This window comes from Chrysemys picta, chromosome 2 (assembly GCF_011386835.1).
Source record: "Chrysemys picta bellii isolate R12L10 chromosome 2, ASM1138683v2, whole genome shotgun sequence".
Lineage (NCBI taxonomy): Eukaryota > Metazoa > Chordata > Testudines > Emydidae > Chrysemys > Chrysemys picta.
In genome coordinates this window covers 251336196-251351098 of record NC_088792.1, presented here as the reverse complement: position 1 = coordinate 251351098, position 14903 = coordinate 251336196, and the positions used below count along the sequence as shown (strand labels likewise).

The window sequence follows — 14903 nt, the reverse complement described above, 5'->3', positions numbered from 1 at the left end:
ACAGTGAGCACAATCTCATCCTGGTGATTTATGTGGGCAGAGCTTGGAAAAATACCACTTTCTATTTAATCCAATTTGGCCCTTTTCTGGCACCATTAAGGTGCAAGTGTTCCAAAACCTGGTAAAGTGGCTGGCTAACTTATTAGTCATATGGATTTATGGGCACTGCTACATTTCAAAAGAGCTTGATCCTTTGTTATGGCAGTAGGATCATAAATGTTTGCATTTTTTGTGTGTGACATAACAGGAATAACTTTACATTATCATTGTAACAGCGTCTGTTGAACATTATGAACTCAACTAAATACATGAAGTGATCCCTCTAAAAAAATCTTAGAAATGAAGCAGTTGGGAGTACATATCAATAACTTAAGAGTAAAAACCTTTATAAGAACATTGTAGTTAGCAATCCTAGCTAATAACAATCCTTATTTTATAGAAGTAAATATGCACATAAATAAAAATCCTAGAAATGTAGGGTTAAGATTAGATTTTCAAGAAATTCAAACATCTGAGAGTTTGGAAATTCAATTAAGGTACCCACACTATCTTAATTCTGCCTGTAAGGTGATCAACAGAGGTGCGTGGGGTAGCCCATAGTTTTGTCCCTTCCCACCTAAAATCCATTGGTCTTGCTAGATACACCCTCTTTCCTTCTTCCTGGGCTCTGTGTTGGAGACTTGGAGAGCAAACAACCCTCACACTTGATTTTTCTTATGCAACCAGGCCTGTCTCTGAAGCTGCTGGTGAGCTATCATTAGCTTGGCAGCTCCTGAAGCCCCATTCCGGTATCACTATTTAAAAATGCTGATATAGTTTAAAAATGAGTTTAAATCAACTAGACTTTGTCCTGTTGATGACATGAGTCCAGTAAACTTTGTGGCAAAAAATTGGAAAGAAGAAGAGGAATAAAATAAAGTGGTAAAAAACCTTAGACTGATTGAACTCCAGGGAAGTTCTTTATTTTAAGAGCAAAAAATCAAGAAATCCCTTGTTTTATTTACTTCAGGTTTGAAAGGAAAACTTTTCCTCAGTCACAGACATCTACCAGTTTTGAGGGTATTCGTTTATTTGTAGATTTAGAAGGGGTGGGGGAGGGGAGGGGCGATGTAGTGCTTACAATGGAATCTCAGTTCTAACCTTAAATATGAAACAAATGTAATAGGAATCTATGCAGACAAATGTCCAAATCTTAATTGCACAAATGATGTAATTACAGGATACAATGGCAAAACGAAATACTGTTATAGGTACTCCATTTTGGATGGCTCCTGAGGTAATACAAGAGATTGGTTATAACTGTGTGGCAGATATTTGGTCCCTTGGTATCACTTCAATAGAAATGGCCGAAGGAAAACCTCCATATGCTGATATACATCCAATGAGAGTAAGTAAAATGTGAATTTTTTTAAAATGAGTTATTGACCATGGTATGTTGTTTTCACAGCTAGCTGTAGAGTTATGGCATAGAGAAATGTGGGCAAAATCCTGGAATCCTTAATCAGATCTCACTCACTGCTTGACTTCTATCTCCCCAATACTTAAAAGGTACTGTTACTATAGTTCGTACCTTGCAAACATTGAATTGATTTTCACAATCCCCCTATAAGAAAGTACTGTTATCTCCATTTTACAGATAGATAACTAAGGCACAGAGAGATTAAGTGACTTTCCCAAAGTAACAAAAGAAGCCTGTTTGAAGTTGAACCCAGATCTCCTGAGTTCAGTCCACTGTTCTAACCACGTGACCATCCTTCCTTCCTTCAAAGGGTGTTTTGATTAATAATAGCCAAGAACGGAATTCAGGATTTGACCCATTGGTTGTTATTGCCAGTGTTCATAATTCCAAACCAGTTTTTATGTGTTACTAAACATAAAGTAAGTTAGCAGTGTATTTCTGCATTAGCTTAGATTAAAAATAAATAAATAAATAGAATGTATGATCTAAGAGTGATGATAATTGAAAAATATTGCTTTTTGAGAAGTTCATGGACTGGTGTTATCCAGGGACTTTACTGCTACCAGTTGGATATACTTTTGTTTATTGAAATGCACTATAAATAATAGTTATGCCTTTCTAATAAGTATGATTATAATAAAAACAGTTATTTTCATGTGCCATTTATAATTAGAACCCATTCTGGATTAACAAGACATTATATGCTGTTAAAGGCAGTATGTTTCCCAGTATGTTCGGGAATATTTAAGCATGACACACATACTTGCTTATCATATTGTTTAATCTTTTTTTGTCAGTATCTCATGAGTCAGCATTTTAATATAAATACAGGGAACCACAGTGGTTGAGTAAAAAGGTCCTGTTTTTACACAGTGACTTTAACTTGAATACATTCAAAAGTATTTAGTAGATTTATGGTTTTTAAAAAAAGCAGGAATGATCTCTAAGGTTGCAAAAAGTTTTGTTAGTGAGTAGTTAAAGCAAAACTACTGTTTTGTGGTCTTGAAACATTATAGCATTTAAAGAAACACCTAATAAAACTTTTGGCAAAGCCATTGTTCTTGGCTATTTTGAAATTAAAGAATGACTAGAAATAATTCAAATTGAGACGAACAAGACATATATCTTTCAAGCTCGCCCTTTTTTAATGAGTGGCTTAATTAATGAAGATTTAACATTTTAAACTGTTCTGAAGAACTGTATTGATTACAGATTAATTATAGTTGATTGTATTGGGGTTTTTTAGTTGTACTCGGAAACATTAATGAAATCATCTTCATTACATCTGGGATCACTTTAACATAATTGCATGTAGTTGCACTAGGTAATGAAAGGTAAGGACTAAATTATCAGAGAGGATTTTATCAGTATGACAATAGCTGCTTATAAACCAAAGGTCACTGTTTGAATTTGAAAGCTTGTGAGTCTTTTTAATTCTTGTAATCAAATGAATGATATCAAAGGCCAAAGTAATTTAACATAACAATTCTGGATTACACAGAACACATGTTCTTGTTAATAAATTGTGTTATGGTCTTTAAGGACTTGTATGCTGTTAGTACTCTTTTGTATATTTGATACCCACTGGTTTTCTTAATTTTTATTAGTGAGCTGTTACAGTGGTTAACAAGAAATACACAGATTTAAGTTGCAATAGTTTTCCCAGAGTTATATGATCTAACTTCACAGGATCCTTGGACATATGTAGATGCTTTTCTATTTTGTTTTAGTTATGACATACAATTGATATAGGCAAGCATGAAAGCTTGGGCAAATTTTCATTGCTTTTTCTGGATCTTGCTTGAGTTCTGTGGTATTTATGTAAAGTACAATTTTGTTACTTGGGAATGCATGTTATATGCGCTATTTTGCTGTAGGCCGGTTGGCATTGCCACAAAGGTAATACACTGCCGGTAGGCCATTTCCTTGTCGACTGCATTTACAGTTTAATAGAAATATTACATGACTTTTTTAAACAAGTGTTTTGGCAGGGAGGAAATAGCAGATTCCATGCAAACAAGCATTGCTTCCTCCATTTAACCACACTCTAGCTACTCCAAAGAATTGTACTAAGTTTCAGTTTGGGAAGGATGAGAAGGGAGGAAAAAGGCATTTCAGGTTGAAGAATAGCAATGATTTCTTCTTGTAAAGTATTTAAACTTGTGGTTAAGTATTTGTGACTACATAAAGGTGATGAGTGCCATTTCATCTGGTTGTGTTGTAGTTCTGAGGCTGTTACCGCCTGGGACCACCATGTTTGGCTTATGCTGGAAAGGCCATGACCATAAGCTAACCCAATAGTCTAATAGTAGCACTTTTTTCATACATGTAAGTGGCCTGCGTTGCCTCATCCATCTGGTGTATAACTTCATTCATGCTGCTGGTAGCGCTAAATAAAGACATACACCTCTACCTCGATATATCGCTGTCCGCGGGAGCCAAAAAATCTTACCGCGTTATAGGTGAAACCACGTTATACTGAACTTGCTTTGATCCACCGGAGTGCGCAGCCCCGCCCCCCCCGGAGCACTGCTTTACTGCGTTATATCCAAATTCTTGTTATATCGGGTTGCGTTATATCGAGGTAGCGGTGTACATCAGAAAGCAACATCTGTTCTTCAGAATACCACCTCTTTGACGAAGGACGTCTTAAAAGGGAGAAATCTTGTGGGCAGCAGGACTACTCTAGAACATGGAAAGACAGCCCCTAGAAATAGCAGTGAGTGAAACGATAGACTGTGGTATGGATACCGTCATATTTGTTTGCATCCTGTTACTATCTGTATTTAAATGAAACCATCAGCTACTTTAGTCACTCTTTTCCTCCCTAATCAACAGCTACCTTTATTATTTCCATTCATTTCTACCATCTTCTTCTTTTGTAATGCAAACAAAAGGTTGGCACTGACCATATTCTTTTTTGTTATACTAGCTCTAGTCTAGACCCTGTCATCAGTGAAAATTCAAATTACCAGTTTGGTAATTGGAAGCTTCTGTAATACTCTAGCAATATTTGCCTTTCTGGTTATCAAGGTGTGCCCTCCAAAATCCTTGCTTACAGAATCTTCTTTAACAAGCAAAGAAAGTAAATTGTATTAAACTTTGAAATGGAATCTTTCCCAACCTGCTCTACATACATAGTCCACATGCTATTTACAGTCCAAATTCATTCCCTTCCTGGTGTTTGGCTTTGTTAACAAACAAATCTGCAACAAAATATCATAAAGTTCATTTATATCTCGCCAAGTTTGACTGTTCCTAGGGTTCCTCCCTGAGAACTGGTCAGTCCACAATCTAGATATTTATTCTTTCTCTCCTGCAAGAGTGCCACTCCCACCTCCCTTATAGCTGTATAAAGTCATGAGATCACAATACTGTAGTCCTTTCTGGCCTTGGAATCTGTGAATCTATGGCATTATAAGTATGGACTGCAGTGGGAATTAGTGCCAGATAAACTGGGTAAGTATGGCTTTAGGCACTATTCGCTATAGAAGACCTCTGTCTCAAACAATGGGGAAATAGTTTTCTCTAAATTAAAATCTCCTGTAAATATATACCAAAAGACTGAAAAATCCACTTTTGCTGATCCCATCACTCTTATTATATGAATAATTCTAATTGAATAATCTAGTTCATTTCCTGTCTCCAACAGGTGGAATAGTTCTGTCAGTTTCAATAAAGCATTTTGCAGTTTTTTCTTTTGCGATTTGGTTTTAATTCCTAGAAGATAGTTATGAAGGCCTTCTTTACACAGACTATAGGAATTTATAACCATCTTTTATTATTTGTTTACGGTAGTGCCCACAATGTGCTAATCAATGTATAAACTAGGTAAGGCATGGTTCCTATCTCTAGGAGAAGGAATGCAAGAATAGATTGTAATTTAAGGTCTCTTCTGTCTTGGGGTAGGAGCTACCTAATATTTGTACCTGAAACATGTGCTGTGTGCATTTTGATAAACACAGTTACGTAACAACAGTATACATTAAGAAATAAGATTATAAAGTTGCCCTTTAAAGATCATTGTCGAAATTAATTTTGATTATAAGTTCATACTTAATTTATTCTTTTTTTTTTCTATTTCCAAGAGGATGGCAGTGTGGCTTGGTGAGACTGAATAAGTAGGGCTTTTCAGGATGATGACAATGAATATTATTTAATACTTATATTGCAGATGCTATGGAATGTAGCTCCCTTCTTCATCTTCGTTTCCTTTATTCAGCTTTTTCTGGTGAGGGTCGCGGTGGCAGCATGGAGAATAGGGAGGACCTGAACTCCATTTCCTCCGCAACAGGTTCCAGCTCCTCCTGAGGGATTCCCCAGCATTCCAAGGCCAGCCAGGAGAGACAATCCTTCCAGCATGCCCTTAGGGCCTCCTGTCTGTAGGACATGCCCAGTGGAGTTCCAAGGGAAGCCTCCCAGGGGGCATCCTTATCAGGTGCCCAAACCACCTTAGCTGGCTCCTCTCGATCTGGAAGAGTAGTGGCTCTAGTCTTAGGCTCTCCTGAATAGCTAAGCCCCTCACCCTGTCTTGGAGAGTAAGCCCAGCCACCCTGCAAAGAAACCTCATATCTGCCACTTGTACCCGTGATCTCATCCTTTTGGTCATTATCCAAAGTTCATGACCATAGGTGAGGATGGGGATGTAGATTGACCTGTAAACTGAGAACTTTGTCTGAGAACTCCAGCTCCCTCTTCAATACAATGGATCAGTACAGTGCCCACATCACTGCTGTCACTGCACCAATTCGCCAGTCAATGTCACGCTCCTGCTTACCATCACTCGTGAACAAGACCCCTAGATACCTGAACTCTTCCACTGAGGGCAGTTGCTCCCCCTTCACCTGGAGAGAACAGTCCACTTTCTTACGGGAGAGGACCATGACCTCCAATTTGGAGGTGCTGATTCTCATCCCAACCACTTCACACTCGGCAGTGAAACATTCAGCTCGATATTCTGTCCATGAAAATCATGAATAGAAGTGGGGACAAGACGCACCCTTGGTGGACTCCAACACCCACTTTGAACTAACTTGACTTAATGCCAAGAATACGAACACAACTATCACTCTGAGAATAGAGAGACTGGATAGCATGATAAAGCGACACTGGTATCTCATACTCCCATGGCACTTTCCACACCTCAGGGAATGTGGTCATATGCCTTCTCCAAAACAAAGATAGACTGGATTAGCAAAGTCCCACGATGCCTTGAATATCTGTGAGAGAGTAAAGAGCTAGTCTGTTGTTCCATGGCCGGGACAGAATCTGCATTGTTCCTCCTGAATCTGAGGTTCAGGAGTAACCTCCTCTCTATCACCCTGGCATAGGTTTTGCCAGGGAGTCTGAGGAATGTGATCCCTCTATAGTTGGAGCACACCTTCTGGTCTCCTTTCTTAAAGATTGGGACCACTACCCTGGTTTGCTATTCCAGAGGTACTGCGCCAGCCTTCCACGTGACAGTGAAGAGGCATATTAACCACAACACCCCAACGTTGTCCCATGATTTCAACATCTCCAGATGAATCTCATCCATCCCTGCTGCCTTACCACTACGGAGGCACTTTAACACTGTAGTGACCTCAACAACAGAAATAGGTCTGATCTCACTGGAGGTTTCCAGCACTGCCTCTTGAAGGGCGGGCATGGCCACTGGGTTGAGAAGTTCCTCAGAGTGCTCCTTCCACCTCTCAACAGTCTCCTCAGTCAAGGTCAGCATTTCACCACCCATGCTGAGAACAGCTTGGGCAACGTCCCACCAACCCCTCCTAAGGCGATGAATGGTTTGCCAGAACACCTTTGAGGTCATCCAGTACTCATTCTCTATGGTCTTTCCAAACTTCTCCCAAGCTTGGGCTTTTGCTTCAATGACCATGACAGCCACAGCCCTCTTAGCCAGCGGGTACCTCCCCGCCATATCAGGAGTCCGGTTTGTGAGCATTTCTTGGAAGGCATCCTTCTTTGCTTTGACAGCTCCCCTCACCTAGGGTTTCCACCATGACAGGCACCAGCTGCCTTCAGGCCGTGTACTCTGAACTGCTGTTAGGCGCATTGGCACAAACAACAATCAACAATCAGGGTTTTCCTCTCTGAGACTGAAAGTCTCATTGAGGCGACCCTCTCATCAACCGGGACGAACTCCAACTGCACAGCAGCCAGCTGGGGACTTGTGAGTATCCCCACACCTGCCTGGGGCCTCTTGTCCAGGGCCACTCCCAGAGTAGGAAAGAGACTACAATAGTAGCTCCCTTAAAACTAAATCTTGTGTGTACTTTAAGTGATTTGTCTTATGGTGTTAGCATTGTTTCAAATAAGTAAATCTGGTATGTGGCGAATAGAGGGAGGGGCATGGGGGGCTCCAGAAGTCACACTTTAACAGTAAAAGACGCATGTGGCTTGCGAGCCACAGTTTGGCCACCTCTGGCATATATGTATGCATATATGTGTGCACATAGCCAGATAAAAGAAAAATAGATCTGGGAATACATTTTTTTAAAATGAACATAGGATTAAGGAATACATTTCTCCATCCTCTGGATCTTAGTGCATCTTGTAAGTGCTCTAGGGCATGAACTGCCTTAATATCTGTTTCTTATACAGTGCCACACACGTTCAAACCCTTAATAAATTTTGATAGATTGTATATAGCAGGGGTTCTTAACCTTTTTCTTTCTGAGGCAACCCCCCCCCCCATAGGCTATAAAAATTCCACGGCCCACCTGTGCCACCACAATTCGTTTTCTGCATATAAAAGCCAGGGCCGTGTTAGGGGGTAGCAAGCTAGGCAATTGCCTGGGCCCCCATGCCACAGGGGTCCTTGCAAAGCTTAGTTTGACTTCAGCCCCGGATGGGGTCAGGGCCCCGGAGTTCAGCCTCATGTGGTGGGGCTTCTGCTTTCTTCCCCGGGGCCCAGCAACTCTAACATTGGCCCCCCTGAAACCTGTTCGTGGCCCCCCAGGCCCTGGTTGAGAACCATTGGTATAGGGTACTCTGGTTTTCTGGGAAAGAACTAAGGTACAGAGAGGAAGGATGGTCCAGGATTAAAGACACTGGCCTAGGACTGGGGAGACCTGGGTTCAATTCCATGCTCCACCACAGACTTTCTGTGTGAACTTGGGCAGGTCACTTAGCCTTTCTGCACCTCAATTCTCTATCTGTGAAAATGGGGATAATACCCATTTTACAGCGGTATTGAAGATAAATGCATTCAAGATGGTGATGTGCTCAGATACCATGAGGATGAGGGCCATGTTATACTCCTGGGGGAATTTAGCGTCACTGCGTGTGCACAGAATTCATGTCCCCCAAAGAAACCTTTTGCTTCCCTGCAGAAAAATGACTTCTGACGGGGAAGCAAAGGGAAGCACAAGAGCGTTCATGCACCCCTCCCTGGCAACGCAAGCAGGTTGGTTTGGGCGCCCAGAGCAGCTGGTAGAGACACAAATCATTGCCTGGAGGAGGGGTGGGCAGTTGTGTGTGTGTGTGTGTGTGTGAGAGAGAGAGAGAGAGAGAGAGAGAGACACTCTGTCCCTCTCGCTCGCTATTGCAGCACATTCTGCATGGAGGGGCAGGGCTTCAGGGTGTTTCTGAGGAGGTAGGCATGGGGCAGGCTCTGTCCTCTCAGTCAGAGTAGAATGTAGCAGCCTGCCTGCTTAGTAAATTGTTCTCTTTGTCTTTGTGAATTCCCCCAGGAGTATAAAACAGGTGTAAAAGTTTTAAGGCTCCTTTACATTGCCAGAGTGGTATAAAGGACAGTATGTCCTTATAAAAGCTTATGATGCTGTAATGATTAGAACGGGTCTAAATTTTTGGACTGAAAAAATACCCTATCAAAATATGCTCCATGAACTGTTTGCTACTGACCTTCCTGGAGATGTTCAGTAGCCAATATAAATTGTGAGTTTGATTCCGCAGCTCTCACTTGCTCCTCAGTTGCCTATGATATAACACTGAGCATATGGCTGCATGTATTTGTTGACTAATAACTAGAAAGACAGGGTCAAACCTAGCTACATTAACATTAGGCAAGGACATTTGGGGATTTCCTCCAGTGCTCCCCACTCCTATTCTTCATCCATTGTATTGTAGTTTAAATAAATTACAGAAATAATTGAAACCAGAGTGATTATATTGTGTTATTTTGACAAATAAAATATGCAGAATTTTAAAATATTGTGCACAGAATTTTTAATTTTTTGGTGTAGAATTCCCCTAGGAGTACTGTTAGTACATTAGGTAGTCCAGTAATGCTTAACTGTTTTGTTTTGTTGTGTCATGTTCATATCTAATTAGGAGCAGGAATTTTTGCTGAGTGTAAGGAAGATGTCAGGGTGAGGGGAGAAGAATGGATGAGCAACAGAGCGTAATGATTGTAGGAGTCTCCAGGGTTGTAGTGTCCCATATAGGTAAGGGCTAGAGGAATTGTGTGGGCGAACTGCCCCACCTTTCTGCTGGACTGTGTTATGCAGGGACCACGAGAACTACAGAGCTCTATACTCTGCAGGTAGTATGCGCCCTCTGCACAGCCCCCTGAGGACTGCCTACTTAGCAGAGAATAACTGCCTAGATTCCACTGCCAGGTGGCCCTCCATTTGTGAGAAGCTGAGGGCAGGGCTTGCTCCATAATACATATTCTTAGTGGCCCTATTCATGGTTAGAATTTCAAATTAGTGATTAATGTATTCAAGACAAACATGAGCACAATTAATACCAGAACAATATTTATTTTAAAGAGAGAACTTATATTGTGAGTATAAATTGATTCTTTCTGTAGTCCAAGAAGTTGCCTCCCACATAAATCACCATGAGAAATGCCACTTCATCTGGTAATTGGATATGTAGTGCTTTTCCTCAGAGACAGTAGTGCTGTTTGTGGTTCAAATGGCAGTTGGACAAATGGTGCATTAATATCAACATTGAGCTAAGAATTGTATTTTTTGCTACATTTTTCCCCCCACTGTTTTTCTGAGAGCTAAACTTTAAGGAAGTGTGATGTTTTCTTAAGAGACCTTAATAAAGCAAGCTTTACATTTTAATTTAAATATGCTGTTACTTTGCATCAGCAAGCAGCCTATCCAACTGAGAGATCTTACCAAAACTCGAATAATTATCCGTATAAACCCCCCCCATACAATAAATAATGAACAGATTGTTAGATACTTCCTTCTAGCAGTACAATATTTTAAAAACAAAACATGCCAAATGCTTTTTCATTTAAAATGTATTTCTCTTGCCAGAATACACAAACATGGTTTTCTTAACCTTGAACAGAGATCTATGCATACAGAATTTAAGCAGAGGACCTCTCTACTTGAGCTGCTTGCTACCTAGTTATTATAGAAAGCCGCTTCTGGTGTGGTGGTGTGATACTGGTGTATAGTAAAGATCCAGGACCCTAATTCATAATTTTACCCCTTTCTTGAAAGCTTCTGAAATAGACCACAGAGAAGGTAGATTTCAGGCAAATTTTTGAAAATTAGGCATACATAGCTGCACATATGTAATCTACGTAAGCAAATACTTGGTGTGTATGACTACATCAGATATTTGCATACACATGGTTAGATAGATGTCATATTGCCAAAATTTGAATATCCAGACACAGGTGAGAAATCCTGGCCCATTGGTGCCACCCACAGTGCTTGCTAGTAAGTGTATTACTTTCTGTGGTCAATCAATTGCTTCTTTATGTCAACATTATTAATATATTAGGAGTTCAGTCATTGTGGTACCTAGATGCGATACTCTTTAGGGTGCAAAATGTTAAGGATAAATGTTTCTAAGTTTAAAGAAACATTTAAGATAAATGTTACCTGTTTTTGCAATGAATGCCATATTTATATAGTGAAAATAAGTCAGATATAAATATTTGACAACTTCACTTGTTTATACTTTATTTCATGTGTATCCAGAGGTGGATTAAAACTAAATAGGAAGAACAAAGGGCTTTCACAACAAATTGTAATCCCTCCCTCATCCTAAAAAAGTGCTTGTGACTCATGGGCATTTCCAGTCTGATTCTGATACACAGAGAGACAAGGGTGAGGTAATCACTTTTATTGAACTAATTTCTGTTGGTGAGAGAAACAAGCTTTCAAGCCTCATAGAGCTCTTCTTCAGGTCTGGGAAAGACTTTAGTCTTCTTTGAGTGCTTGCTCATGTCCATTCCAATGTAGGTGTGTACTTGCCTTGAGAACTGCTGGCGGAAAGTTTATTCCTCAATGGTATCTGTCAGGTCGGCTCTGGTGCCCCCTGGAGTCACACGCTTATGGTGCCAGTATAAAGGGCCCCGCTGACCTGTCACCCCCCCTCAGTTCCTTCTTACCACCTTTGACGGTCGCTAGAATTACTTTGTCCTTGTGTTTGCAAGAACTCCTCAGTGGACTTTGTTTCCAAGTTGTTGTATATAGTTACAGTTATTATAGTTGTTTGTTAGAACAGTTAGGTAAGGAATCTCATGTTGCAGGGTTAGTCCCTGCCCAGCATTGGGGTATGCCTCATTCTCCAGGGTTTAAGTCTATGCTGGTAAGAAGCACCCATTCCAGCTGCCTTAAGTGCCTGGAGGAAGCTCCATGTGGGAGCACTGCAAGACCTGCAAGGACTTCAGGCCCTGCACCAAAAAAGACAGAGATGCAAGACTTACGTTTATTTTCATGGAGGCAGGTCTCCATCCTCCCTCAGAGCTGAGTCACTCGGACTTGGCACCGAGTACTTCAGCTTCTGTCAGGAGTGCCCTGGTGACTATTGGGACTTAGCACCGATCTCCATCTCCAGCACCGAGAAGGGATGTTGTTTCTACCTCTTGGGAGCCTCGGCATCGTCCATCATCTCCAGGGCTGAAGAAGACTGCTCCAGCCAAGGACTCTTGACACCGTTCTCTGTCACCGGTGCCGAAAAAGAAGCAGAGGAAGATGGACAGGGGTCAATCCTCGCCCCTGAGGTCACAGAGACTCTAGTAGAGTGCAATCCACACCGGGCCACTCTAAGACCTCCCCAGACACTCGGCAAGGTCCAAGAAGGCCTTATGATGTGACGCTTTGGGGGGCAACTTATGAGGCTGAAGCATGAATCCAGATTCCCTAGCTTTTGTGTACGGTTTATCCCACTTCTATTGGGCATGGACCTGCATTGCCTCGGACTGGTGGGCGCTACGCATGCTAGCACTGGGATACACTCTTCAGTTCAGTTGTTTCTCCCCTTCCCACCCTTCCTCCCTGTCCCTCTTCAGGGACCCTTCTCATGAGCAACTTCTTATTTAAGAGGTGCAGTTGGGAGCTGTGGAGGAGGTTCCATGAGAGCTATGGTGCTGGGGGTTCTACTCCCATTATTTCCTAATCCTGAAGGCCAACAGCAGTTTCAAACCAATTCTGGACCTGCAGAAGCTCAAAAAAGTCATGAAGACTGGGGACTGGTATGCCACCTTCAGTTTGAAGGACACTTATTTTCATGTTCCAATCTTTCAGGGACACAGAAGGTTCCTCAGATTCATTGTGAACCATGCACACTACCAGTTTGCAGTGCTCCTGTTCGGCCTGTCAGCGGCCTCTTGGGTGTTCACGAAGTGCATGGCAATTGTCACAGCCTTACTGAGGAAACAAGGGGTTCAGGTCTATCCTTACCTCATCAACTGGCTGATTAGAGGTCAGATCAAGGCCTAGGTAGAGACAAATGTAAAGTTAATACAGTCAACTTTCCAGGACTTGAGACAGTTAATATATACCCAGAAGTATTGGGATGGAGCTAGGCTGTTTTCAGTGGTGGCAGATGACAGAACAAGGAGCAATGGTCTCAAGTTACAGTGGGAGAGGTCTAAGTTGATATTAGGAAAAACTATTTCACTAGGAGGGTGGTGAAGCACTGGAATGGGTTATCTAGGGAGGTGGTGGACTCTCCAGCCTTAGAGGTTTTTAAGGCCCGGATTGACAAAACCCTGGCTGGGATGATTTAGTGAGGGGTGGTCCTGCTTTGAGCAGAGGGTTGGACTAGATGACCTCCTGAGGTCTCTTCCAACCCTAATCTTCTATGATTTTAAGTCTATCCTCTCCCTAGTTCAAAGGATAGAATTTATCGGGGCGATCCTTGACTCAGTCCAAGCCAGAGCCTTCCTTCTGGAATCCCAGTTCCAAGTGATAGGGCACGCATAGAAAGCCTCAGGAACCACCCCATCACCATGGTGAGGAACAGCCTAAACCTCCTGGGCCATATGTCATCATGCACTTACATGGTGGAACATGTCAGCCTGGTGCATATACCGATGCCAGCCAAGCCTGAAGATGTCTGACCTCTTCAGGCTTGGCTGACTTCGGTACATGCACCAGGCTGACATCACTAGGACACCGTAGTCACACTTCCCACATCAATGATCGCTTCCTTTCTTTGGTGGCTGGATTCACCGGCAGTGTGTGCTGGAGTCCTGTTCTCGAGATCCCATCCGTCGATGTCTCTCATCCCAGATGCTTTGGCGATGGGCTGGGGAGCTCATTTAGGGCTCCTCAGAATTCAGGGCTTCTGGTCTCCAGAGAAGCTCCTGTTACACATCAGTGTCAGGAAGCTCAGGGCAGTTTGCCTAGCCTTCAGGTGTTCCAAACCCACTTGGAGGCAAGTATGTGTTAGTCCTCACAGACAACATGACTGTGAAGTTTTATATAAACAGGCAGGCTGGGGCATGCTCCTCTCTCTCCTGTGCCAGGAAGCTCTCCACTTGTGGGAATTCCGCGTGGTCCACTCAAGGAAGATTGAAAAAATTGGGCTTGTTTAGTCTGGCTGTTCTGTTTTCTCAAACTCTATCTGTGGTCGTTTCCTCAAAGTCCTGGAGAGATTATACCTCCAGTTATGACAGTCTCTCCCACTATGGGACCTCAACCTGGTGTTAGCGTGGCTGACAGGACCTCAATTTGAACTGCTGGCAACATGCTTTCTGCTCTTCTTATCCTGAAAGGTAGTGGCCATTACTGGTGGTCATTACTTCTACCTGAAGGGTCTCAGAAATCCGAGCCCTTATGTCGGAGCCATCTTATACGGTCGTCTTCAAGGACAAGGTTCAATTGAGGCCACATGCAGACTTCCTTCCAAAGGTGGTCTCACAATTCCATAGTAACCAACATATCTTCCTTCCAGTCTTCTATCCAAAGCCACATACCAACAAAGAGGAACAGACTCCACTCACTGGATGTTAGATGTGCACTAGTCTTCTGTATAGAAAGGACTAAGTCATTTAGAAAATGTACACAGCTTTTTGTCGCCATTGCAAACAGGATGAAAGGCCTTTCAGTCTCGGCCCAGAGTATCTCCTCGTACATCACTTCCTGTATCCATACATGTTATGACCTGGCAAAAGTCCCCGCTCCTCCTGCCCTAGCAGTGCATTCTTCCAGGGCTCAAGCATCTTCGGTGGCATTCGTAGCTCAAGTTCCTAAGTAGGCCATCTGCAGAGTGGCAACGTGGT

The 14903-nt window shown here is 42.3% G+C and overlaps 1 protein-coding gene across 7 annotated transcripts in view; it reads left to right on the top strand.

Annotated features, from left to right (window-relative positions):
- Positions 1-14903, top strand: part of STK3 (serine/threonine kinase 3) — a 298853-nt gene that overhangs the window by 70370 nt on the left and 213580 nt on the right. For all 7 annotated transcript variants that reach the window (XM_065582173.1, XM_065582171.1, XM_065582172.1 and 4 more), the window contains one exon: positions 1220-1387. In XM_065582173.1, the coding sequence (XP_065438245.1) occupies positions 1220-1387 (168 nt within the window). The remainder of the gene's footprint in view (positions 1-1219; positions 1388-14903) is intronic.